The 24523-nt window shown below is 44.4% G+C and overlaps 1 protein-coding gene across 3 annotated transcripts in view; it reads left to right on the top strand.

Annotated features, from left to right (window-relative positions):
- MAP2K4 (mitogen-activated protein kinase kinase 4) overlaps positions 1-22681 on the top strand; it is a gene marked incomplete at both ends in the record, with an annotated part of 110437 nt that extends 87756 nt beyond the window's left edge. For all 3 annotated transcript variants that reach the window (XM_080712574.1, XM_080712573.1, XM_080712572.1), the window contains 4 exons: positions 7232-7309; positions 10244-10392; positions 20410-20455; positions 22568-22681. In XM_080712574.1, coding sequence (XP_080568700.1) covers positions 7232-7309; positions 10244-10392; positions 20410-20455; positions 22568-22681 — 387 coding nt within the window. The remainder of the gene's footprint in view (positions 1-7231; positions 7310-10243; positions 10393-20409; positions 20456-22567) is intronic.
- Positions 22682-24523: the final 1842 nt, after the last annotated feature.

Genomic DNA, 24523 nt, shown 5'->3' with positions numbered 1-24523 from the left:
TAGCTGGGCTGGCCACGAACCTGCGATCCTCCTGTCTCAGCCCCCCAAGTACTGGGATTACAGGCGTGCGCCACCATGCCCGGCTGCAAATATTTTTAATATGCTACTCTTGCCTTTCCCTTTGGTCTCTGAGCAAGTGCTGCGTCCTTAGGAAATCCCTCCTGGCCGCCTTCCCTCAGGTAGCACTCCGCACCTCTGGCTCCCTAGCCCTTTTCGCTTCTTGGCACTCGCCGCCACCCGTTTTGTTTTGTTGTGGCCCTCTTGTGTGCACTGGGAGCCCTTTGAGGCCAAAGTCGTCGTTTTGTTCATTGCTGGATACATAGGCCCGAAGACAAGTTTTTGTTGTTGTTGTTTGTTTATTCATTTATTTTTGTGGTACTGGGGATTGATCCAAGGAGCATTCTTTCTCCAAGCCCTTTTTATTTTTTGTTTTGAAACAGGATCTCACTTGGGTGTTGAGAGCCTCACTAAGTTGCAAAGGCTAGCTTCAAATATGCAATTCTCCTGTCTCCGCCTCTCAAGTAGTGGGATTACTAACCTAAGCCACCACACCCAGCTTTTTTGTTTTGATTTTGAATGGGGTGTTTTCCTGACAAATAATTGCTAATATAAAATATAGCTGTTTGATATGTTTATTGATATACTTTAAAAAAAGTTTTAGGTGGTAGTCAGGGTACCATGTTACAAGTAATTTTTGCTTTGGCAATTCCTATAGGTATTAATTTTTTTCTTATACCTTTAACTATTATTGAACTTACTTTTGTTGTTTTATCTAGAACTTTTAGATCAGTGTTGAATGATATTAGGATTCTTGAATGTATATGAGATTGATACTTTCTGACTTAAAACCAAATGCCTATTGACTATTCTTTATTCTTTAAGAGTTTCTTGTTCCTGGTTTACTCTGTATGTTGGTGGGGGGGAGCGCAAGCATGTGTGCATGCGTGTGTGTATGTGTGTAAGAAATTAAGTAAAAAATGGCTGTGAGATTTTATTAAATTTATTTTTTTTGTGTGCGTGTGGTACTGGAGGTAGAACCCAGAGGCTTTCTACCTCCAGGCTATACTCCCAGACCTATTTTTTATACTTTATTTGGAAACAGGGTCACACTAAGTTGCTGAGAGCCTCACTAAGTAGCTGAGGCTGGCTTCGAACCTGTGCGATCCTCCTGTCTCAGCCTCCCAAGGGCAGGGATTACAAGTGTGCGCCACCACGCCTGGCTTTTATTAAAGATTTTTGGCATCATTCAGTGCACAAATGTTCCCTGTATAGTTTTACTTTTTATTTTTTATTTTTTATTTTTTTGTGGTACTGGGGGTGGAACCCAGAGGCTTTCTACCTCTGGGATATACTCCCAGACCTGTTTTCTATTTTATTTGGAAACAGGGTCTCACTAAGTTACTGAGAGCCTCACTAAGTAGCTGAGGCTGGCTTCGAACCTGTGCGATCCTCCTGTCTCAGCCTCCCAAGCGCAGGGATTATAAGCGTGCGCCACCACGCCCGGCTCCCTGTATAGTTTTAATATGATGAATCATAACTACATATATTTCCTATAGTTGAAACATGCTGACATTCAAGCAATTTTTATGTTTTATGTATTTTTACTTAGTATGCCAGTATTTATGATTTATGCTTAAAATGTCTTAAGTGATATTGTAAATGTTAGGGTTATGCTAGCTTTGAAAATTGAATTTGAAGAATTCTATTTTCTTGATACTGCTAAAAGTTATCATCATGTTTTAGACAAATATTTGTCTTTGGCCTTCCCAAACTCAAAAAAATTTCCACTGTTCAGGACAGTTCAGGTAGCGTAGTCACATCGTTTTTTGTTCCTTAGAGTTGAAGTTTTTCTTGGCTGAAGTCTGTGGGGGAAGAATAGATGATTCTTTGAAAACTATGATGTTTTGCTTTTTCCTCAGCATCAACACGGGTTTGCTTGTGTCCATATATATGTGTATATCCTGTGCACATTTTAACTTTCTCAGTTGTGTTTAAATGTGAAATGTAAAGCTGGAGTGTTTTTAATATCCAACTATGTGGTAGTTATAAACTGGATGCACAATTTCTTTGGTATCCATCTTTCAGAAAGTAGAGAGTAGGTGCATGAATGTGGACCAGGCTTAGTGAATTGCTTCCCGCAAAGAGCATGTAGCAGCTGGGCACGGTGGTACAGGCTCGTAATCCCTGTACTTGGGAGGCTGAGAAGGAGGATCGCAGGATGGAGGATCGTAGGATGGAGGGCAGCCTCAGCAGCTGGGGTAGGGGTAATAGCCTGGAGGTAGAAAGCTCCCTGCCTTTAATCCCAGGTACAAAAAAAAAAAAAAAAAAAAAAAAGAAAAAAGACTGTTCTGAAAGTTTGTCACAAAAGGCACTGTGGCCTCTCTTTTGGACTGCTCCCTCTGGAGGAAGGCATGGTGTGAAGACACTTGAGCAGCTTTATGAAAGGCTCACGCGGCGAGGACCTGAGCTTTTCTGCAGTTACGTTGTGAATTGGCTTAGGGAGGAATCCTCTGGTATCAGCCCTAGCAGTTTTATGAGACCTTGAGGGGGAGGCATTCAGCTTACACACCCCCTTGAAAGCTGACTCAGAAGCCAGGGGACCCCGAGAGCTTGCTTCAAGCTGCTAGGCTTCACTCTAGTGTGTGTACAACATATTAATGCAAAGTGCTTCGCTGAGTTTTGTTCATCTCTTGGCTTATTACTTGCTTTCAAAGCATCATATACAGATCTGCTTTTGGGGACATACTGAGATTCTCTGTGGCCTGACAAATGATCAATTAAATAATGAAATATTGGAAAAGGGCTGTATTATTTAGTTACCTTCGTTCAGTACTTTTTTGCTTATTTAATCCAAAATGATTAAGGAGAATTGTTCAGAAGTTGTTCATACATCGTGATTGTCAGTTTCCCCTTATACCTTGGCTTCGTATATTTATTTTAAATTATATATTTTTATATGAAAATTTTTATCTACTTTTGTTTTTATTAATGTTACATACTCTGTTCCCTAAGGTAGTTTTGTCCTGCTATACTTTTAAACTGCGTTCTGTTTTGCAAGCCTGTACCTCTGATTTAGATTTAGAATATAGGGTATTTAATTTCATCAATCTTAGGTCTATACTCGTCAGAGAATAATTTTCAAAATGTTAAAAAGACTGCATATAGAAATAGTGAGTGTGGTGAAAGTGTATTTATCTTATTAATGAGAAAACTGAGTGGTCAGCATGCTACAAAACCAGCTCAAAGAACATTTGTGATTTCCGTTATTTATGCTCACTAAGAAAGTTGGAATGAGATGGGTAGGTTGAGTATCTAGCCATTAGAGAAAACTGCTAATGATTTCCAGGTCAAGAAGACTTTAACTTTTGGGATTATTGAATGGAAATCATTTGTATCTCCACTGAACCAAAAGCTTCAGGTTAATGTAAGTGTCTGGACCCTAGGGAAGAGTAGATGATTATGCAAAACTAAAGTCCACTTAGTCCTCGGAGAGCTTTGCTAGATAACGCTCCACCATGACAGTACAGTGAATGGGAGTCCTTTTCATTCTTCTTACTTTCAGGAGTTGGGTATATTCTGAGACACACATACTAGACTTGTAGCTCCTAGTCACATGCACATCCAGTGATTTCAGGGTAGCCCCCCAGCCATAGCTACAAATGACGGGCTCACATTTTAAATGTGTGCTCTGGGTGTTGGCATGGGTCACAGCCAGTCAAGATGGAGACCTGCCTGTCACCGGGGAGACACCCTCGTGTTTGCTCCCAGATATTCTGTGTCCCGGTGGCTCCCACCCTGCCTGCGGTGGCCATCGATCCTGGTACCTGTCACTGTCGGTTTGGCTTCCCTTTCAGCTTCATACTAATGTAATCTTACAATGTAAACTTACTTGCGTCCACTTCTTTCAGCGTGTTTTGAAGATCTATCCACGCCACTCTGTGTAGTAGAGGTTCGTGCATTCGTACTGCTGAGAAGTTTGAGGGTTTTTTTCTTCTCTCTATGGTTCTCGAGGTTGAACCCAGGGGCATTCTTCTCTAGCCCTTTCTTTATTTTTTGTTTTGAAACAAGGTCTCTCTTGGTTGCCAAGAGTCTTGCTACAAAGCTGAGGCTGGTCTCAAACCCGTGAATCTCCTGTGTTAGCTTCCCAAGTATTGGGATTACAGGCATGTGCACCACAGCCAGCTCGGTGCTAAGTTTTTTTAGTGCCTGTTATGTCTATTTATTTAAGTCTTGCTTTCTCAACATTGTTTTGAGTCTTCAGTTTAGACCTCTTGAATGTCTTTTAATTAAATTTATTTCTAAGGAATTCATAGTTTTTGATACTATTGTTATGTAAATGGAATTAAAATAATTTTTATTATTATCACATACAAATACAACTCTTATGCATATGTTGACAGTAGGTCTTATGACCTTGCTAGTTTCACTGTTAGTTTTAATAGGAACTTTCTATATAAAGAGTGGTAGTAATTGTGATTGATATATCTGTGAATAAAGGAAACTTTCCCCTTCCTCTCTTGCCTTTTGTATTGGCAAGAACCCAATATAGTGCTGAGTGGACGTCCTAAGAGTAAACGTCTTGGCCTTCTTGCAAATACTCTATTAGTTGGAAGTGTTCTGTATTTCACCAGTAGGTATATACTCTAGGTTAATTAGGTGTCTTTAATTGACAGAGAAGGTTCTTTCTGCTTTTAGTGTTAAGAGTTGTTTTTGCAGTTGTTAGTGGGTTTTGGATTTTGTCAGGTATTCTGCGCCTATTGAGATGACCATACGTTTTTCCTCTATTTTGTAATTATGGTGTATTACATTGATTTTGTTTATGATATGTTCCCACTTCATGTATTTTTAGGCTTGCTTGTATTTGGTTAATGACTTCTGTGCCTTGTGTATAGGGCTACCGTCATACAGTGTCTGGGGGTACAGCTTGTCTTAGCCAGGTTTTCATGGACTCATAAAATGAGTTGAGAAGCATACCATCTTTTTTAGGGGAGAGGGAGGACTCTATAAGACTGCTTTTATTTCTTCCTTGCATGTTTGTAAAAGTTCACCAATGAACCCACATAGGGCTGGACCTTTATTTGTCAAAAATTTGTTTGTTTTTGGCAGTACTAGGGATTGGACCTGCACTGAGCTACACCCCAGCCCTATTCTTTTTTCTTAATTTCTTATTTGGAAACAAGGTCTCACTAAATTGTGGAGAGCCTCACTTAGTAGCTGAGGCTGACCATGAACCTGCCATCCTCCTGTCTCAAAAAGACTTGGGATTACAAATGCATGGGAAAGTTTTTAATAAGTTTATTAAATAAAGTAATTCTAAGATGATTCATATTTCGGTATTTTAAGAAGTCTTCATTTTTAAACAATGTCTCCATTTCATTTATTTTTTCATATGAATAGTAATTTCTCCTGCTGCTTCCTAATTTTGGTAATTTGAGTCTTTTTTCTGCCAATTTTGTTGCTCTTTTTCAAGAATCATTTTGGTTTTCCTGACTTTCCTCTATTATTTTATTTTTATTTTTTTATTTTTTTTATGGTACTGAGATGGAACTCAAGGCCGTTCTACATTCCACTTACACTCTCAGCCTTCTTTTTTATTCTTTATTTTGAAACAGGGTCTCACTGAGTTGCAAAAGGCCTCACTAAGTAGCCGAGGCTGTCTGTGAACCACAATCCTCCTGTCTCAGCCTCCCAAATGCTGGGATTACAAGCGTGCGCCACCACTGGGTTTCTTCTATTATTTTTCTGTATGTACTTCCTTCCTCTACTTTTTATTACTTCCTCTTGCTTGCTTGGGGCTTTGTTTTTTTTCTAATTATATTTGCTACAAAGTTATGTTACTGATTTTAGATGTCTTTGCTTCTAATATATGCATTTAGTGCTATAGGTTTCCCTCTGAACATTTTTTATTGCATCCCATAAATTGTAATAAATTTTAATTTCATTTTATCTAGTTCAAAGGATACCATTGATACTTCTTTGATCAGTGTGTTATTTAGAAGTGTATTGTTTAACCTCTAAATGCTTAAGGATCTTGTAGGTGTCTGTTACTAATTTCTAGTTTAGTTACTGTCACCTGAGGACATGCTTTGCCAGATTTTTATTATTTTTGGATCCGTGTGATTTATTAACAAATGTTTTATGGGAATTTGGGAAAACCATCCTACAATTGTTGGGTGGAACATATTTTCTTTCTGGGTTGAATATTGGGACATTTATATAAAGTGTACCTTATCAGGCAAATAAATGTATTTAGAACTAAAAACAAAGTAAATAGCTTTCAGTAAATATTTTTGCATCAGCCGGGCATGGTGGCACAAGCTTGTAATCCCAGCATTTGGGAGGCTGAGACAGGAGGATTGTGGTTTGCAAACAGCCTCAGCTCTTTAATGAGGCCCTTTGCAACTCAGTGAGACTCAGTTTTAAAATAAGAATTAAAAATAAAATAGGGCTGGCGATGTTCTCAGAGGTAGAATGCCCCTGGATTATAGCATCACAGTGTTGAAGTTAAAATACACAACAACTAATACATATTAGTTGTTGCCGGCAGGCGCAAGGTGTAATGCAGTCGACCGTCCTGTGGCATTAATACCCTCTTGTTTTCTCCTGTCCACCCCGACATCTATGAATGATGGCACCTGATTTCAAGGAAATGTAAAGATACTCCCTTCACAGAATTATTAGGAGGGTTTCGGCTGTTTGTATGATGGGATAACATTTTACTTTGCTGCAGTGCCGTAATTTGGTTAAAAATGACTGATAAACTTAAATTTGTTGTAAAGAATGGGTGGAACAGTTAAAATAATTTTAGCTTATACTTTGATTTTGTGTCTTAAAATATACTGTGGTATGACCTTACTCACTAGAACTAGAACACAGCCCCCGCCTCGTACTCACGGTTAAAGAAGCTATTAGATCTGATCTCGTGATTCTTTACTTTTTCATTTTTCCTGTTTTCTCCGTTTCTCTCCTGGCCATTTTCAGCTTCAGCCTGAGATCCCAAAGGTTCTCCCCCATGAAGAGTTGCTGTGTGTCCCCCTCACAGCAGCAGCCATTACTGCAGATTTTCTGTTTGTTTTCAGTATAATAATTCCCCTTACTCCCAGTCTGGCCCTGGTCATGGACTCCTCTAAGAATATGCTGGCATTGCAGCCACACGTCCAGCCCTTTGTTCGCATTTGCCTGTTTCTCAAGGGTAAGCACTTAATGACCTTGACTTTTCTTTATGTTCCAGCCTGAAAGAATAGACCCAAGCGCATCCCGGCAGGGCTATGACGTCCGCTCTGATGTCTGGAGTTTGGGGATCACGTTGGTATGTTTTTGTTGACCTGATCGTAGTAATGCAACAGTCAGAGATTTAGGAGGGAAACACACTGAGAAGAATAGTGGCAAAGCTACTGTTTTACAAGCATCACCCACAAGTACCTCTTCTCTCTGCCTATAGACTGTATTGAAATTTTGATTACATGAAACATGTAGATGCTTTAGTTTGGGCTGTTTAAATGAACTATTATAAACTAGGTAGTTTGTCTGGAACAGACACTGGTTTCTCCCAGTTCTGAGGGAGCACAGGGAAGACCAAGGCGCTGATAGACTTGGTGTCCAGTGAGCTGCTCCCTGGCTCACTGATGGCTGTCTTCTTGTGTCCTCACAGGGCACAAGGCAAGGGACGTATGTAGCGTCTGTATTGTAACTCCCACTCGTGAGGGCTCCCCGTGATGACCCATCTCCTCCCCAAGGACCCGCCTCTCAATACCGTTACACTGGGGTTTCGGTTTCCACACACTTTCATTCCCCTGCCCCCCGTTCTTTCTGTGGTAGAGGGGATTTACCTAGGGGGGGCATTCTACTTCTGAGCTACATCCCTGGCCCTTGTTATTTTTTTAAATTTTGATACAGGATCTCTAAGTTGCCCAGGTTGGTTTGGATTTGTGATACTCTTGCCTCGGCCTCCTGAGTAGCTGGGATTATGAGCGTGAGCCACCGTCCTTTGCCATATATTTTAATTTTAAGGGGGCACACACAGTCTGTAATAGTATCTTTACGTATTTATTTCTTTCTTCAAAATTTTATTTTCTTGGGCTTACGGAAGATTTTCTGATTTGGGATAGCCTCTATAGTATCTCTTACACTGTTTATGACTTTTCTGCACAAGATGGGGTTGTCCCGTGAGGTAAATAGCCCAACCCCCCATTATCAATTGAACTCCCTAAGACCCTGTAGTCCAGAGGAAAAAAGGTTCACAACAAGGAGCTCTATGTAGCATATCAATCTCCATTTGTTCGCTGGTTCTCAGATCCTCTTCCTTAATCAGAATCGCACAACCCCTTAGTTATTCTTGGCGAGCAACGTTGTCAAGCTGATGGGCTCCTTGATACGGTGCAGGGCCGCCTGCACACCTCTGCAGTTGACTCTCTTTCTACCCTTCCCTTGTGAGCAAATATGGGGATACTTCCTAGGACGTTTTCTTATTATGAAGCTAGTCGCTGAAGAAGAAAGGTCTGGTGACTGCTTCCGCACACGATAACAAGACCTATGATTTCCATCCAGGTCAACTGTTTGCATATGAAGGACACTTAAGAATCACAAATATCTGTTAATAACCTAACTGATTATGTTTAAAAAGGAGATTTGTAAAAAATTTTGTTTCATGGAACCTCCCCTTCCCCCCACCCACTGGGGATAGAGCCCAAGGCCTCTGCGTGCTAAGCAAGCGCTCTGTCACCGAGCCACATCCTCGGGCTTTAAAAGCTTGAGCATAGATATTCTTAAAAGCAAGTTTAAGGACTTTTAGCTAAACCTTGTTGTTTGAAAGCAAGGTGCTAAAATTGTTTCGTCATTTAGTTTTCATAAGAATGATATGAAACTTATAAAACTTATAGAATTAATTTCTAAGACCCTGAGTTCTTCACTCTATAATGTGCAGTCTCCTCTTTCCTTTTCTTATTAAAATATGTTCTCAAGAATAAGCTACTGGCCGGGCGTGGTGGCGCACGCTTGTAATCCCCGCACTTGGGAGGCAGAGACAGGAGGATCGCGCAGGTTTGAAGCCAGCCGCGCGAGCTGGCTTAGGAGACCCTGTTTCCAAATAAAAATGTAAAAATAGGTCTGGGAGTGTAGCCTGGAGGTAGAAGGGCTTCCAGGAACCCCAGTACCACCACCAAAAAAAAAAAAAAAAAGAATAAGCTACTGAAGTTATTTCTAATGCTGTGAATCCCCAATAAAGTTTATTCTTTCAAAGCATTTGTTTATTCTTTTAAAGCATTTGTAATTGTAACCAAGAAACACAGCCAATGGGATGGAAGGCTGTGTGTGCACGCACAGCTCTTGCTCTCCTACCCCGGAGCAAGTGGAGCCAGTAGGGAGCTCACGGGCTTTGGGGAGAAAACCTCTGCGGCAGCACACGTGTGCTCTGCTCTCCCGCTCGCTGTTCTCTCTCTCTCACCTGCCGGCTTCCTCTCCAGTAAGTGAGGAGCCTCGTCCTCCTCTCCTAGTCGCCTGTCAAAACACATAAAGATTTATTATGCCCCGGAATAGATTTAGATTTATTTCTTGGGGAAAAAAAGACCTTCAATTCCCAGATTCATATTTTCAGAACAGAGGAGGGGAAGGGTGAGAATAAGAGTCACTGGTTATGAGCAAATACTTTGACCCTTGACATGGGACAGATACACATAAGACTCAGAGCTGTTTTGTTTCTGTTTTAGAGATAGTGTTCTGAGTTCTTTGTGGGAGGCAGGGTGAAGAGTTTGACCCTGACTTGATTTCTTTATTAATAGTAAAGTTTGGTTTTGTTTGAAGTAACAACAGATTAGTAAGCTCTGGGTTTGTTGAATTTCTAGTTAAAAAAAATTTTTGACTGCTATTCTGGACCCCGGCCTTCCAAACAAATGACTGCAAATTGAGCAGAGAATCTGTACTAAAAATGTTATAATCCAAGCTATGCAGTCTCACAAACAGAGGCTGCTCTGGGCATGCACCGAGGGAACGTTATTTAGGCGTAAGCTTGGTGCTTGCCTGCAGCCAAAGCCCTTGAGTTTGGTTGGTACCAAGCTCTCTTCGTGGTCCTGCTTTCCACGTGTAATCCTCCTGGCCTTCCTGTTCCTCAAGACTCCATCCCAGCCTGTTCTGGTCGCCTGGGGGCTGTTGCAGAGTTTCGCTTGGGGTTGAGAGTGTCTCCGTGGCTGTTCAGTGAGGAGCAGTAAGTAACGTGTAATGAATTTTGCTTTTCGTCTTTACTCTTTAGTACGAGTTGGCCACAGGCCGGTTTCCTTATCCAAAGTGGAACAGTGTGTTTGATCAACTAACCCAAGTGGTGAAAGGAGACCCTCCACAGCTGAGCAGCTCTGAGGAAAGGGCGTTCTCCCCAAGCTTCGCCAGCTTTGTCAACTTGTGGTGAGTGCTGCCGGCGGGGATGGACAGGCAGCGGGGGTGGGGGTGTGCGGCATTGATGCGGGTGTTGGAAGGGTCCTTAGTCATAGCACTCGGGCCTCTGTGACTGCGGAAGGCTCCAGCCAGCAGGGCAGCGGCCCCATCCTATTCTACTGCTCAGGTGTGGACGGGCGAGAAATAGCCGGGGATGAAGGTGGGCGTGTGAGAAGCTGCTACTCCAGACCTGCAGTAGATCCTGCAAGAAATACCAGGTTAAGCCTCTAGGTGAGGCTGATCATCTTACTCTGAGATAGTTTCACGATGAAATTATACCAGAATTTATACACTGGAAACTTAGGAAGTCAAGACCTTGCCAGATCAGACTTTCAGGGGTAGATCCCTGCTCTGATGTAGTAGGATGTTGGGTGGATGTCATAGGGACAGGACTGGGGCTTAACTTGATTGGTAGAACTACAAATTTTGGCTCTCTGAAATCTTACCCAGAGGCTGTGTGCACCTCACCTCTGTTGTTGTTGTTTTGTCCTCTTTTTAACAGCTCTCTTTACATGTGTATTTGGCATGTACAAGTAAAAACTTTCAGATATGGTAATAAAATGGTCATGATTTATACTGTTGCAGTCTCTACTTAAAGTAGGTTTTATTTTATTATTTTGGTGGTACTGGGGTTCCTGGAAGCCCTTCTCTGGACTACACTCCCAGACCTATTTTATATTTTATTTGGAAACAGGGTCTCTTAAGCCAGCGCAGCTGGCTTTGAACCTGTGCGATCCTCCTGTCTCTGCCTCCCAAGTGTGGAGATTACAAGCGTGCGCCACCATGCCCAGCTGTCTTTTGTTTTTATTTTTATTTTAATTAAAAAAATTTTTTCTTTGGTGGTACCAAGGATTGAATGGGCATTTTACCTCCAAGCTACACCCCTAGGCCCTTTCTTTCTTTCTTTCTTTCTTTCTTTCTTTCTTTCTTTCTTTCTTTCTCTCTCTCTCTCTCTCTCTCTCTCTCTCTCTCTCTCTCTTTCTTTTTTTCTTTCTTTCTTGTATTGGGGTTCCTTGAAACCCTTCTACCTCTGGCCTATACTCCCAAACCTATTTTCATACTTTTTTTTAATTTGGAAATAAGGTCTCTTAAGCCAGCGCGGCTGGCTTTGAACCTATGCGACCCTCCTGTCTCCGCCTCTCAAGTGCGGGGATTACAAGCGTGTGCCACCACGCCTGGCTTTATTCTTTATTTTGAAACAGGTTTTCACCAGGTTGGGGGAGGGCCTCACTAAGTAGCTGAGGCTGACTGCAAACCTGTGATCTTCCTGTCTCAGCCTCTTAAGTACTGGGATTATAAGCCTGTGCCACCACGCCCAGCTGTAAACTTGTAATAATTATGTTATCAATATAATTTAAAGCATAGGTTTCCAAAGTGATCAGTACTGCCCCCTGGGGCCCATGGGAATGAAAGATAGATACATCAAAATGCAAATTAGTCACCGCCTCTTTGTGTTTATTTGCTCAAAGAAGGTGGATTTTCTGGGAGTAATGTTATTTTCTGAAAAGGGGCAGTAAGCCAAGTAAGTTTGGCATAAATTTTAAAAATATGTTTGTGAGCAAAAGCCACACCATTTAGAATAGCTTCTTATTCATTCTAAAAAGTGCTGTTTTGTTTCTTTTTTTTTTTTTTTTTGCCAGAAAAGCTGTTTGTCTGTGTTCTAAGATTTAACATTTCAAGGTTTAACACTGTACTCTTTTCAAATAATTGGAAAATGTTTGGCTCTAGTTTTCAATTAGCTTTTATATTCTCTAACCAAATTCTACTTTTGTGTTGGTCTTTCAGAGGGAGAAAGAACTCAATTTTTTAGGTAGAAAAAGGCCATAAGGATGGACTTAAATTGGCTGTTATTTCTTTTCTCTGTGTGTGTATGTGTGTGCGTGCGCACGTGTGCACATATGTGTTTAGGAGTGGGTACTGGGATTGAACCCAGGGATACTCTACCTCTAAGCTGTATACCTATCCCTTTTTATTTTATTTTGAAACAGGGTCTTGCGTAGTTACCCAGTTTGGCCTCAAACTTGCAATCCTACTGCCTCAGCCTCCCTAGTAGCTGGGATTACAGATGTGCATTCTCTTTTCAAGAATAAACTAAACCAGGTATGGTGGTGGTTGGTTGTAGTCCCAGTACTTGGGAGACTGAAATAGGAGGATTATGAGTTCACAGCCAGCCTCAGCAACCTCTTGAGGTCCTCTCTAACTTGATAAGATCTTGTTTCCAAATAAAATATGAATAGGGGTGTAGCTCAGAGGTGGAATGTCCCTGGTTCAATCCCCAGTACTGAAAAAAAAAAAAAATCCTATTTTCCTGGGCTAATTTGCACAAGATGTATGTAGTTTATTTAATCGTACAAGTGGAGAATTCAATATATTTCATTTTTATAAAATGTGTACTTTAAAAATCCCACGTAAGTCACAGAGTATAACATCTAAAATGATCTCTCCAAGCTGGGTGTGTTGGCGCACACCTGTAATCCCGGTGCTTGTGAGGCTGAGGCTGAGACAGGAGGATCCCAAGTTCAAGGACAGCCTCAGCAGGATAGCAGACTCTCAGCAACTTAATGAGAGCCTGTTTCAAAACACAAAATAGGGCTGGAGGTGTAGCCCAAGGGTAGAAAGCCTCTGAGTGTAATCCCCAGTGTCTGTCTGTCTGTCTGTCTGTCTGTCTCTCTTGCACACACATGCATACACACATACGTGTAAAATGATTCCTCTACGAAGGTTGATTACTTTTTAATGCTTGGATCTCTGTTTTGATTGGGTACTGAAGATTGAACCCAGGGCATTCTACGTCTGAGCTACACTCCTGGCTTTTGTATTTATTTTCTTTGTTTTTGAAACAGGTCTTACTAAGTTACCTAGACTCTCGCTAAGTTGCTGAGACTGGCTTGCCCCCGCAGTCCTCCTGTTTCAGCTTCCCAAGTAACTGCTATGACAAGCGTGTGTCGTGACACCCATATGTATGTGGTACTCACCCTACATTTTTCAGTTTCAGTTTCCCTTGGCATCATAACAGGTGATGGTTATGGACATCAGTACCTCGATGCTTACTGGTCAATTCTTGGACAGTCTCTGTCCTCTACCTGAGTCATTCAGATTTCTAAGCGGTTTTCTCACAATCCAGTCCTGCCTTGCTCTATACTCTTTTCCTTTTCCTTTTTCTTTTTTTTTTTTTAATTCTTTATTTTGGAACAGTGTCTCACTGAGTTGCAGAGGGCCTCACTAAGTAGCTGAGGCTGTCCGCGAACCGCGATCCTCCTGTCTCAGCCTCCCAAATGCTGGGATTACAAGCGTGCGCCACCACGCCCGGCCTGTTTTCCATTTTATTAGAAGTGTGATTTTTATGATGCACCCCTGATTGTGTTGCTTCTCTACTCAAAATTACATAGAATAGACTTTTTTTTTTTTTTGAGTGGTACTTGGGTTCCTGGAAGCCCTTCCACCTCTGGGGTACACTCCCAGACCTATTTTATATTTTTATTTGGAAACAGCGCTGGCTTCGAACCTGCGTGATCCTCCTGTCTCCACCTCTCAAGCGCGGGGATTACAAGCGTGCACCACCATGCCCGGCAGAATAAACATTCTTAGTGGAGTAATTTTGCCCCCAAAGAAGCAAAAATTGAGTTTTTGAGGAACAGAATATCATGATTCCCACCGTGCTATGTAGTCCCCCAAAGAGCTACAGGATGTTGGTGGTATTTAAATATCATGGTGGGAGGTGCAGTAAATAAAATGATTAAGGAACAGTGTGCTGGAGACTCTGTCTTAAAATAGTCTAAGTTAAAGCCGGGCGTGGTGGCGCACGCTTGTAATCCCAACATTCGGGAGGCTGAGACCGAAGGATCGCGGTTCGTGGACAGCCTCAGCTACTTAGTGAGGCCCTCTGCAACTCAGTGAGACCCGGCTTCAAAACAAAGAATAAAAAATAGGGCAGGGAGTGTAGCTCAGAGGTCGAATGCCCCTGGGTTCCATCCCCAGACCTGCAAAAAAAAAAAAAAAAAAAAAAAAAAAAAAAAAGTCTAAGTTAATGTGGCTTTCGAAGCCCATTTGAGCAGGGCCTTGTTTATCAAGTTAGATGCTCTTCTCACTGTTCCTTTGAAGCTGGTTTTCTGCCAGACTGAATCGCTTCCATTGTGTAAATTGTAAGCATATAGATTGCCGGGCGTGGTGGCGCATGCTTGTAATCCCAGCATTTGGGAGGCTGAGACAGGAGGATTGCAGTTCGCAGACAGCCTCAGCTACTTAGTGAGGCCCTCTGCAACTTAGTGAAACCCTGTCTCAAAATAAATAATAATAATGAAAAAAATAGGGCAGGGGTGTAGCTCGGAGGTCAAATGCCCCTGGGTTCCATCCCCAGACCTACACACACACACACACACACACACACACACACACACACACACAAATAGCATATGGAGAATAACCTGTGGGTGTCTTCATTACCTTGAGATAGATGAGGGTCTCTAAAGCAGCATGCAGAGAGCAGCTGAGTGTAAGAGACAAGACTGACAAGAGTGGATTTTATTGCAGGTAAGAGCTGTTGATTGAAAGCCCTCACTGAGTGAAATGCCCAGCCACACAGTGGGAGGAAACGCTTCCCATCCAGGCATCTGACATGCCAGTTGGATACAGAATATTTAAATATTTAAATACTTGTAAATATTTAAAAAGGAAACCAAAAGTGGCAAAGGAGCTTAAAGGCAGAGTATTGCTCTTATAGATATCAACAAACAGATTAAAGAGTGCTTACTCTGTTATTGGTAATCAAGGGAAAGCAAACAAAAACTAGAATGAGATAGTACCACCGTCAGCAGGATTACCACAGCTGAAAAGACTGGCAGTCCCAAGTGCCAGGGAGGGAAGGCAGAAGGGAGATAAAGAACATATAATTCCCTCCCGAGCTTGGGGCAGCAGGACCTGGACAGAAAGGCAGCTGTGGGACAGGCCAGCAGGAAGTCCACCTCAGCCCAAAAACACCTCAGGGAAGGCTAGTATTTCTTATCAACGTGTACAATATACTTAATAAATGTGGGCTTGAAACAAAGTTCCACCGTGGTATGATGTCGGCACTCAAGAAGTTTTGGGTTTTGGAACATTTCAGTTTTTGGACTTTGGATTAGGGACACTCAGTTTATGTCCACTCCTGCCTTACAGTTGGCCGAAAGGACCTAAAGCTCAGGCTCTGCTGAAACAGCTTCTGCTGGCGATACTTGTCTTGGTCAGAGCGTGGAACAGGTGCAGAGCTGTTGTGACAGACCCTTGTTGTGAGCCGAGCCCCTTGGCAGGCTGCCGGTGTCCTTGTGGCGGCTCTCCATCTGTCTCTCGGTCACCGTGGCCTGGGCCCAAGCTCGACTTGCAATGTTTGATAAGCCCCAATGCCCTGTTAGGGATGTCGAAATATTCAATTCACAAATGGAAACACTCACTGGTTCAGAGACTTGTCCCAGAAGGAGAAATCTGAATAAATACTATCTTGGGAAATTGTGAATGTAAAAATTGGGGGAAATTTTAGAAGGAATACTTGGATCTCAGGAGAAATGTTGCCTTCCTGTGGTCAGCGTCCTTCCGAGTTGGATGGTTGGAAGCGGCGCACACAGCAGCTGGGTGTCGCAGATGGACTGGCTCTTCTCGAGGGAAGGAGTAAAAGGTGCCCAGGAGGTCAGTGATAGAGACACAGAAGACGACCCAGCAGTCTGCTCAACCAGTAGCAAGCAAGGAGAGGTTAAGATAAAAATTCCATTAAATTAAAATACCAGACCAGATTAGCTAAAGACAGGAGCTCATATCTAGGTATATTGTGGGAAAAGATAAAGAAGACCTGACAGGCTTTGAGTTAAACACACACATGCACACACGCACACACGCGTGCGCATACACACACACACAAAAACAAGCGTGAGCAATACTGGAAGAGTAGAGAAACAGTTCTAGAAGGGCGTGTGCGGCCACTTCAGAGTTTTGGGGTGCATTGGGTATCTCGCCATGATACTTCCACAGTACTGGATGCTCATTTTAAGGTGCCTTTCAAAATTATCGTCATTGCTACAAAACTAAGGAATCTTTAGAACTCTGAAACTAAGTGATCAGAAATTATGGGAGCTAAGAGTATTAAAACAAATATGAGAATTATAATAGAGCCTTAGTATGAGCTTGAACTTGTTTTCTGAATTCATAGTAAGTATGCGGTACAAAATACCAAAAGTAGATAATTTAACTTAAAAAATAAAAAAGCATTTGAAAGGCCCTGATTGGAAAGATGATGACCCTCACCCTCCCTCCAGTCAACAGGCAGAAGCAGAAGCTCTCACCCAGGCCTGAGGATTTCCACAGACGAAGTTCAGTGGGAGGGGCGTAGGCCAGGGCAAACTAAGCAACAGCCAGCTGAACGGGAGGGAGTAGAACAGCCGACAGCAGGGACGTTCCGCAAAGACTTCGAGTATTAGGATGACCAGAAACAAAGGAAAACAAGCTGCTTAGAAGTGCAAGGAGAGCCACTAGAGCCTCCCTGTAAAGAGTGCCATCGCCATCGGAGTGGTGGGCAGGCCGGGCGCGGTTGGGGCTGTCGGTGGGCCGGGGCAGTGCTGGCGCACTCCGGGCATGGCTTCCTGAGGTCCTGTAAATACTCTGCCGTCTGCTCTGTCCAAGGTGGTAGCTGTTACCTATGAAATACCCCCAGCGTGATGAAGGAAGTCGAGTATTTATTTAATTGAAATTAATTTGGCTACTGGCTACCTTATTTGATATAAGATGAATGGAGTCTTCATGTTAGCAGTGATATAGAAACGGAAGACAGTTGATGTTAATAGTAATTCCCTCCAAGATCCTCACTCAAATAACGTCATGAGTTTATGTGTTGATTCAGTTTTCTGCTTCAGAAGGTGAAACATAAAACCAAAAAGGCATGGCTGTTTTACAAAGAAAGCAGAGCATCAGCCAGGCGTGGGGGCGCACACTTGCAGTCCCAGCATTCGGGAGGCTGAGACCTGAGGATCGCGGTTCGAGGACAGCCTCAGCAACTTAGTGAGGCCCTCCGCAACTCAGAGACCCCGTTTCAAAATAAAGAATAAAAAATAGAGCAGGGGGTGTAGCTCGGAGGTCAAACGCCTCTGCGTTCCATCCCCAGACCCACAAAAAAAAAGAAAAAAAGAAAAAAAAAGGAAGCAAAGCGTCTGTTAGGGCGGCAGATGCAGGAGGAACGCTCAGAGCACGGCGTGCAGGTGGAAGCCTCGGGCTTGCGGCTCGCGCTCCTCTGGGCCCAGTAACAGACAGTGGCACTAGCATGGAACTTTCCTAGATTCAGCATCCTAGGATGTGAACAGACAACAAGAATCCGACCTGCTGCTCAGGAGTCGGGGAGCGAGAAAGCATTGATGCCAGCCACTGGCTGACTGACAGGCAGGGCCGCAGAACAGCGAGAAGGGAGATGCCGGCCGCAACAGAGGGCCGGCTCTGGTGCTCCGAGTGCCAGCACCGGGCTGGGCCTTGAGCCAGACACCGCAGGACCTTGCCCCGAACTGCTTGCTCGGTGCAAAAGAGGCAACGGAAACTGCTCCGTAGGCTAGCCACTGGCCGCTGGGTCAGTTCAAGAACGTAGGCGGCACTCAGGTGTCTGTGAATGAAGGGATGTGCGTGGAGGGTAAGCACGGTCTTTTGAAATGAATCTGCCAATCAGAATCCCACAGTACATGAAGTTTAATGCTGACAGAGCGTCTAACAAAATGGACCGTGAATTGCCTTTAAATTGAGATAAATTTATGGAATAATTTGAAATACATTGTAAAATAGGATTAGCATCTTTAGGATACTTTATAAGTTACGATACATTTATAAAGGTGTAAATTCCACTAACACTGATACAACAAAAGTGAAACAGCTTGCTATGGAAACTATTCAACTAGAAGTCTTGGAAATGAAAATAAGTAGTATAGTTACTGCTACAAAGGGCACAGACTTGATGTACTCTGGACTGGAAACACTTGGAACCCCCAGTGAGGGAAATGGATGGCGCGCAATCCCTGGGTGGCATCTTAAAGCCGGGAGGGCGCCCGGAAGAGTCAGGGAGAAGAGCGGAAATATGGAGCAACCCTGAAGGTGGAGGAGCAGTACTCAAGGGGATCACAGGGCAAACATTTGGGAACTGACCTAGGATGTGTTCAGAGATGGAAGGTAAAATCCCTGTAACATGTAGGATAAACAGTGGTAAACTCTATACCTAAATACACTGAAGCAAAATTGCACATCGGTGATAAAGTCAGGTGAAGAGAAAACATGATGTGCACGAGCTTGGTAATTGGGCCGCCAGCGGACCGGACACTGTCACGGTGACCGCTGGAGGAAGCCGAGTGGAATGGCCTCGGCCCAGAGTCTCACACACAGGCACCGAGTATCGGTCAGAAACGGAGCAGGTGTTCTCATGAATGGAGAGACCAGAGTGTGCCATTCACAGACCGTCTAGAAAGGACATCCTTGAGCAAGTGAACTCAGAAGAAAGGAGCCCCAGATGGGGTCCCTGGAAGGCAGGCTTCCGAGAGGCGGGGAGCAGGAAGCTCATCAGTTAGCGACTTGAGGGGAAGAGGCAGGATGGGGGGGTGGTCTCTGAGCAACTGCAGTCTCAGCAGGCCTCAGGGGCCATGGGGTTGACAGCCACCGGCCCTGGATTGCTCAGCCCGTTTGTCTTCCGTCAGAGAGGCTAAGGGGAGCTAGAAGACAGCAGTCCCCATGGTGGAGGAACAAGTCATTCATTCATTCATTGTGTTACTGGGGATATAACCCAGGGGCATTCCAGCTCCGAGCTACACCCCCAGCCCTATTTTACTTTTTTTTTTTTTTTTTTTTTTTTTGTGGTCCTGGGGGTGGAACCCAGGGGCTTTCTACCTCTGGGCTATGCTCCCAGACCTATTTTATACTTTATTTGGAAACAGGGTCTCACTAAAAGTTGCTGAGAGCCTCACTAAGTAGCTGAGGCTGGCTTTGAACCTGCGCGATCCTCCTGTCTCAGCCTCCCAAGTGCGGGGATTTGCGCCACCACGCCCGGCTACTCTTATTTTTAAAGCAGGGTCTCACTAAATTTCTGAGGCTGGCCTTGAACCTGTGATCCTCTTCTCTCAGTTTCCCAAATACTGGGGTTACAAGCGTGCACCACCATGCCTAGCTCTCATGAACTTTTGACAAGAAAAATAAATCGAGGCTGGAGGGGAGTGCTGATTAAGATACGGGCCAGGACAGCAGAGGTAAATAGAAACAAAATAAAATGCTTGTGACAGCAACAGGCAAGGCAGAGCTCAAAGGGAAACCACCCAGAGGACCCAGGTTTGTATATACTGATGATAGCTTTTAGTAGGCTTGCAGTATGTTAAAACTTTTGGGCTGGGAACTCAGCATTGAGACATAAAGCCAAGAAGTTTTGGGAAGAGGATAATTTGACAAAATTCATAATACAGTTTACATCCTAGGATTACTAGATTGTCGGTTTCTCTTGAGTGGTCTCTGTTTCTTATAAAGTATATGAGTGTATTCACAAAAATACTGTGCACGTGTCTCATTTTATATATACATATGCATAGATCCTGAGCTACCCACCTCTCAGCCATGGATGTACAGCTTAGTTTTCAGCCATTAACTTCCCTGCGTTTTTACCAGGGACCCTCCAGGGCACACCCTCGGGTTACAAACTGTCCGTGTCTAATTTTATATATACATATGCATAGATCCTGAGCTACCCACCTCTCAGCCATGGATGTACCGCTTAGTTTTCAGCCATTAACTTCCCTGCGTTTTTACCAGGGACCCTCCAGGGCACACCCTCGGGTTACAAACTGTCCACCTGTGTGCGTTCGCTCTTCTTTGTTTAGCGGGTTGTCTGCTTTGTGTGTTACGTTGCATTTGAAGGGGGGGGGGAGATTTGATTCTCTGTAATATTTTACCAAAGAAATAAATACTTAGGTAGCTGGGTCCCCTTTTAATACTGCTATTTTTCTGTTGTTTCAGCCTTACGAAGGACGAATCCAAAAGGCCAAAGTATAAAGAACTTCTGGTGAGTGTGGGGCCTGGGGTCCGGCCCCCTCGCCCAGCTCCTCTCAGCCTGCTGGCTCACTCGGCTGGCAGTGGGCGCCTCTGCTAAGCAGCTTGGCCGTGTCGAGTGTTTTAAAAATGACGACTTAAGGGCATTTGGAAAGAGAAAACTTCTGGTTATATTTCCTACTAATTTACTTGTTAAACTCTTAGGGAAAACTTTGGTCTTAAAACATGTTATAAAATTATCTTCAAAGAACTCCAGCCTTTGTTTGGAGGGGCCATTGTCCACCGCGTAATATTATCCTTATCCTTAAGAGAAAACCGTAACCTTATCTTTAAGAAAAGTTAGTGAGAAGTTTGTATATTGTACTTTTTGTGTGTGGGGGGGGTCTGGAGATGGAACCCAGGGGCATTCGACCTCCAAGCTACACCCCCTGCCCTGTTTTATTCTTTATTTTGAGACAGGGTCTCACTGAGTTGCAAAGGGCCTCACTAAGTAGCTGAGGTTGTCCGTGAACCACGATCCTTCAGTCTCAGCCTCCTGAATGCTGGGATGACAAGCGCACGCCACCTGGTATATTGTACTTATTTTGTGTCTATTAAATGCTCACACGCAAATTTGTATTGTATGGCCTATTACCTTTTCTTTAAAAGTTCTCAAGCCAGGCATCGTGGCACAGGCTTGTAATCCCAGTACTTGGAAAGCTGAGACGGCAGGATTCCGGTTCACGGACAGCCTCAGCTACTACTTAGTGAGGTCTTCTGCAATTTAATGAGACCTTGTTTCAAAATTAATAATAATAATAATAATAATAATAATTAATAATAATAATATCGGGCTGGGGTTGTAGCTCGGAAGTAGAATGCTCCTGGGTTCAATTCCCAGCACCATATAAATAAATAAATAAATAAATAAATAAATAAATAAATAAATGTTCTCATTCACATGATGGAACTCAAGCTGACTACTGGGTGTGGTATGCTCTGGGCAGAGCATATCAGGTACTACAATCTGAGGTAACTTCTAGCTCGCCAAGAATGTTAGGTCTAGCTCATGGTCAAATCAGCAATGATTGTGAAGATACCCAACTAATATACTTAAGAGAAGCTGTAGAGAAAAACAGTGATAGCTACGGACACAAAGGCTGGGTCGGGGAAGCAGCTGTCGGCCTGGGCTCTGGAGGGCACCTGCAGAAGCTCCGGCTCAGGGCAGGCCTTCTTTTGGAACGGATGGCAGAAGGACGGCAGGCAGAAACCTCAGATTCTTCTGCGGCGGCTGGGATGATGGGGATTGGGGTTTGTACCTGCGTTCAAAGAGGCTAATGCCTGCCGGGCGCGCTGACACACAGCTCTCCTCTTAGTACTTGGTGGGCAGGGACAGGAGGCTCTCAGCGTTGAGGTCAGCCTCAGCAACCTAGTGAGACCCTAGTTTGAAATGAAAAAGAAAAGGACTAGGGATGTAGCCTGGAGGTAGAATGGCCCTGGGTGCAATCTCCAGAATCGTAAGAAAGAGAAAAAAGACCAGCAGCCATGATGGCATGTGCCTGTAATCCCAGCACTTGGGAGGCTGAGCTAGGAGGACCACCAGGTTCCAGGCAGCCTCAGTAACTTAGCGAGGACCCCAGCAACTTAGCACAGCCCTTTCGAGATAGAACAGAGCTGGGTGGAGCTCAGAGGTAGAGTGCCCCTGGGCTCCGTCACTAGTACCACAAAAAATCATAGAAAAAAAGAACAAAGAGACTCGCGACTGGGACTCGTATAGTTCTTTGCTCTCGGGTGGTACAATAGAGACTCCAGCTAGGTTTTAGGAACAAACATGGTTATTTGTTTGCAACAGACACACTGCCCTGTACCCCTCGCCCAGACACCATGTGCAGCAAATACTCCTCAGTATACAGATAAGTTCCCAGACCTCCCGCCAGGGCTCCGCCTCCGATCCTCACCGTGTGTGCTCTGCGCGGTGCGCGCGCGCCCACCAGCAGGTCTGCAGGTGGCACGGAGGCCTCTGCTGATGTCCCGCAGCCGTGTGTGCGAGGAGAGGAGCCTGCGCTTGCCCGCTGTATTCAAACAGAAAACTTAGCCTGAGCTTTGATATAAACTTGTGATGCTTTGGTTTCCCTTTTTCTTACAGAAACATCCCTTTATCTTGATGTACGAAGAGCGCACCGTGGAGGTCGCATGCTATGTTTGTAAGATCCTGGATCAAATGCCAGCGACTCCCAGCTCTCCCATGTACGTCGATTGATATCGCTGTCACGTCGGACTCTAGACAAAAGGGCTGAGAGGACGCAAGGCATAAAGAGTTTTCATCCCGTATCACAGTGTTGTTATTGCTCGCCCAGACACCACGTGCAATAAGATTGGTGTTCGTTTCCATCCTGTCTGTACACTCTGTCACCCGGAACGTGCATCCCCGTAATACCTGATCGATCGCAGTGTTAGTGCCGGTCAGAGAGACCTCATTCTGCTCTTTTGTGACGAACGTGTTCCTGCCGTTTGGAAGTCAGTACGATCAAGCTGTTGACTGTGATAAGATCACATCTGAAATCCATTTCTAGACTCGCAACCTGGAGACAGATGCAGCCTCCGGCATGGTGTTTTGTCAGACTCCGTGTGCCGGAAGGACGCCGCGACGGATGTACTGTGCCTGAACACAGAGGCGTGGGCGTGAGTGGGCTCGTGAGACACATTGCCTTCTGGAGCTGGGAGACAAAGGAGGAATTTACTTTCTTCACCAAGTGCAATAGGCTTACTGATTGGGTGTTCTGTGGCCTTGCAGTCACCGTCGATGTTTGGGGATCGTCGTGCACAGCCAAATTTCCTGCTTGAGACGCCGTGTCCAGTTAGAGTGAATTTATCTTTACCAAAAACAATGTTGCGTTGAAGAGGTGAATGGACACTCACACGCTGAGACGGGACGGGGTGTGTTCTCTTCTCCTTTGCCAGTTCTTCTGCTCCTCGTCAGGAAGACTCAGGAGTCTGCCGCTTGTCAGAGAAGGTGCTGATCCCAAGAAGTTTCCTTCCTCAGAATTCGGTGTGCTGCCAACTGGATGTTCCACCTGTCACAAACCACCAGGACTGAAAGGAAAAAAAAAAAAAGTACAGAGGGCAAAGTTTACAGATGTTTTTAATCCTAGTCTCTTATCCGGAACAGCTCACAGCAGCCCTCGTTTCCCCGTGGCCCCGAGCCTGAAGCTTTAGCCGTGGCAACTCGCGAGCAGGGAGAAGTAGCTGGTAGCAATGTGCCTTGATTGACTAGATAAAGATTTCCCGCAGGCAGCAAAAGACCAAACCTCAGTTGTTGGCTTCTTGCCGTCTCTGGTCCCAGCCTCAGTTTCTAAACCACTTCCCTTCCCCTGGGGTCTGTTGCCACCTTGTGACTTTGGCTTAATCCAATATTTCTCCCTTTTTTTCTATATTAAAAACCTTCGTGATTACCAGGGATGTCCCTCATCAAGGATGTTAGCCCCAAACCTCACAGATTCCCTAATGTTTAAAAGGCTGAGGAGAGTGGGGCCCAGCTGACGCGGCAGGTGGTGAGGAGGCGGCTTTTCTGTCCTAGAGCCACTTCTGCCCAGCGGGGATCAGAGTGATAGTCTTTCTGATAAGCTCTCCACCTGCTAGAATGTCTAGTTGGTCATCTTTTTTTTTTATTATTTTTGGAATTAGAATTCTACCAAAAAAAAAAAAAAAAGAAAGAAAGAAAAGAGACAAAATGAAAAGCCCGGGACAGTTAGAGGAGGTCGCCCGGCTGTTCTCTGGCGCTGGTTCTCTGTTCACCACCAGCCACGCTCCCGCCCGCCAGGTTAGCTCCCGCCTCCCGGCCCTGAACCGCGGGCTTCGTCCGGCAGCCGAGCAGCCCTGAGTGGTCCAGGCACGCTGGGGCGTAGAACAGCGAGGTCCGAGATGCAGGCGATGCCGCCCTTAACCAAATCGTGGCAGGTGGAGCTGTGTCTCCTCCCCGAGCGACGGGACGGTCAGCACTCTACTATCGCGGAGGGGGACGGTGCTGTTTCATGTTACACGCCCGTAACTTGCAGAATTTGAAAAGGAGTTCTCTCTCTGGCCACTTGCCTCCTTTCCCCGT

This window comes from Muscardinus avellanarius (assembly GCF_963383645.1).
Source record: "Muscardinus avellanarius genome assembly, chromosome: 16".
NCBI classification, from domain to species: domain Eukaryota; kingdom Metazoa; phylum Chordata; class Mammalia; order Rodentia; family Gliridae; genus Muscardinus; species Muscardinus avellanarius.
Note: the sequence above shows the minus strand (reverse complement) of the source record. Positions and strands in the feature narration are given on the sequence as shown.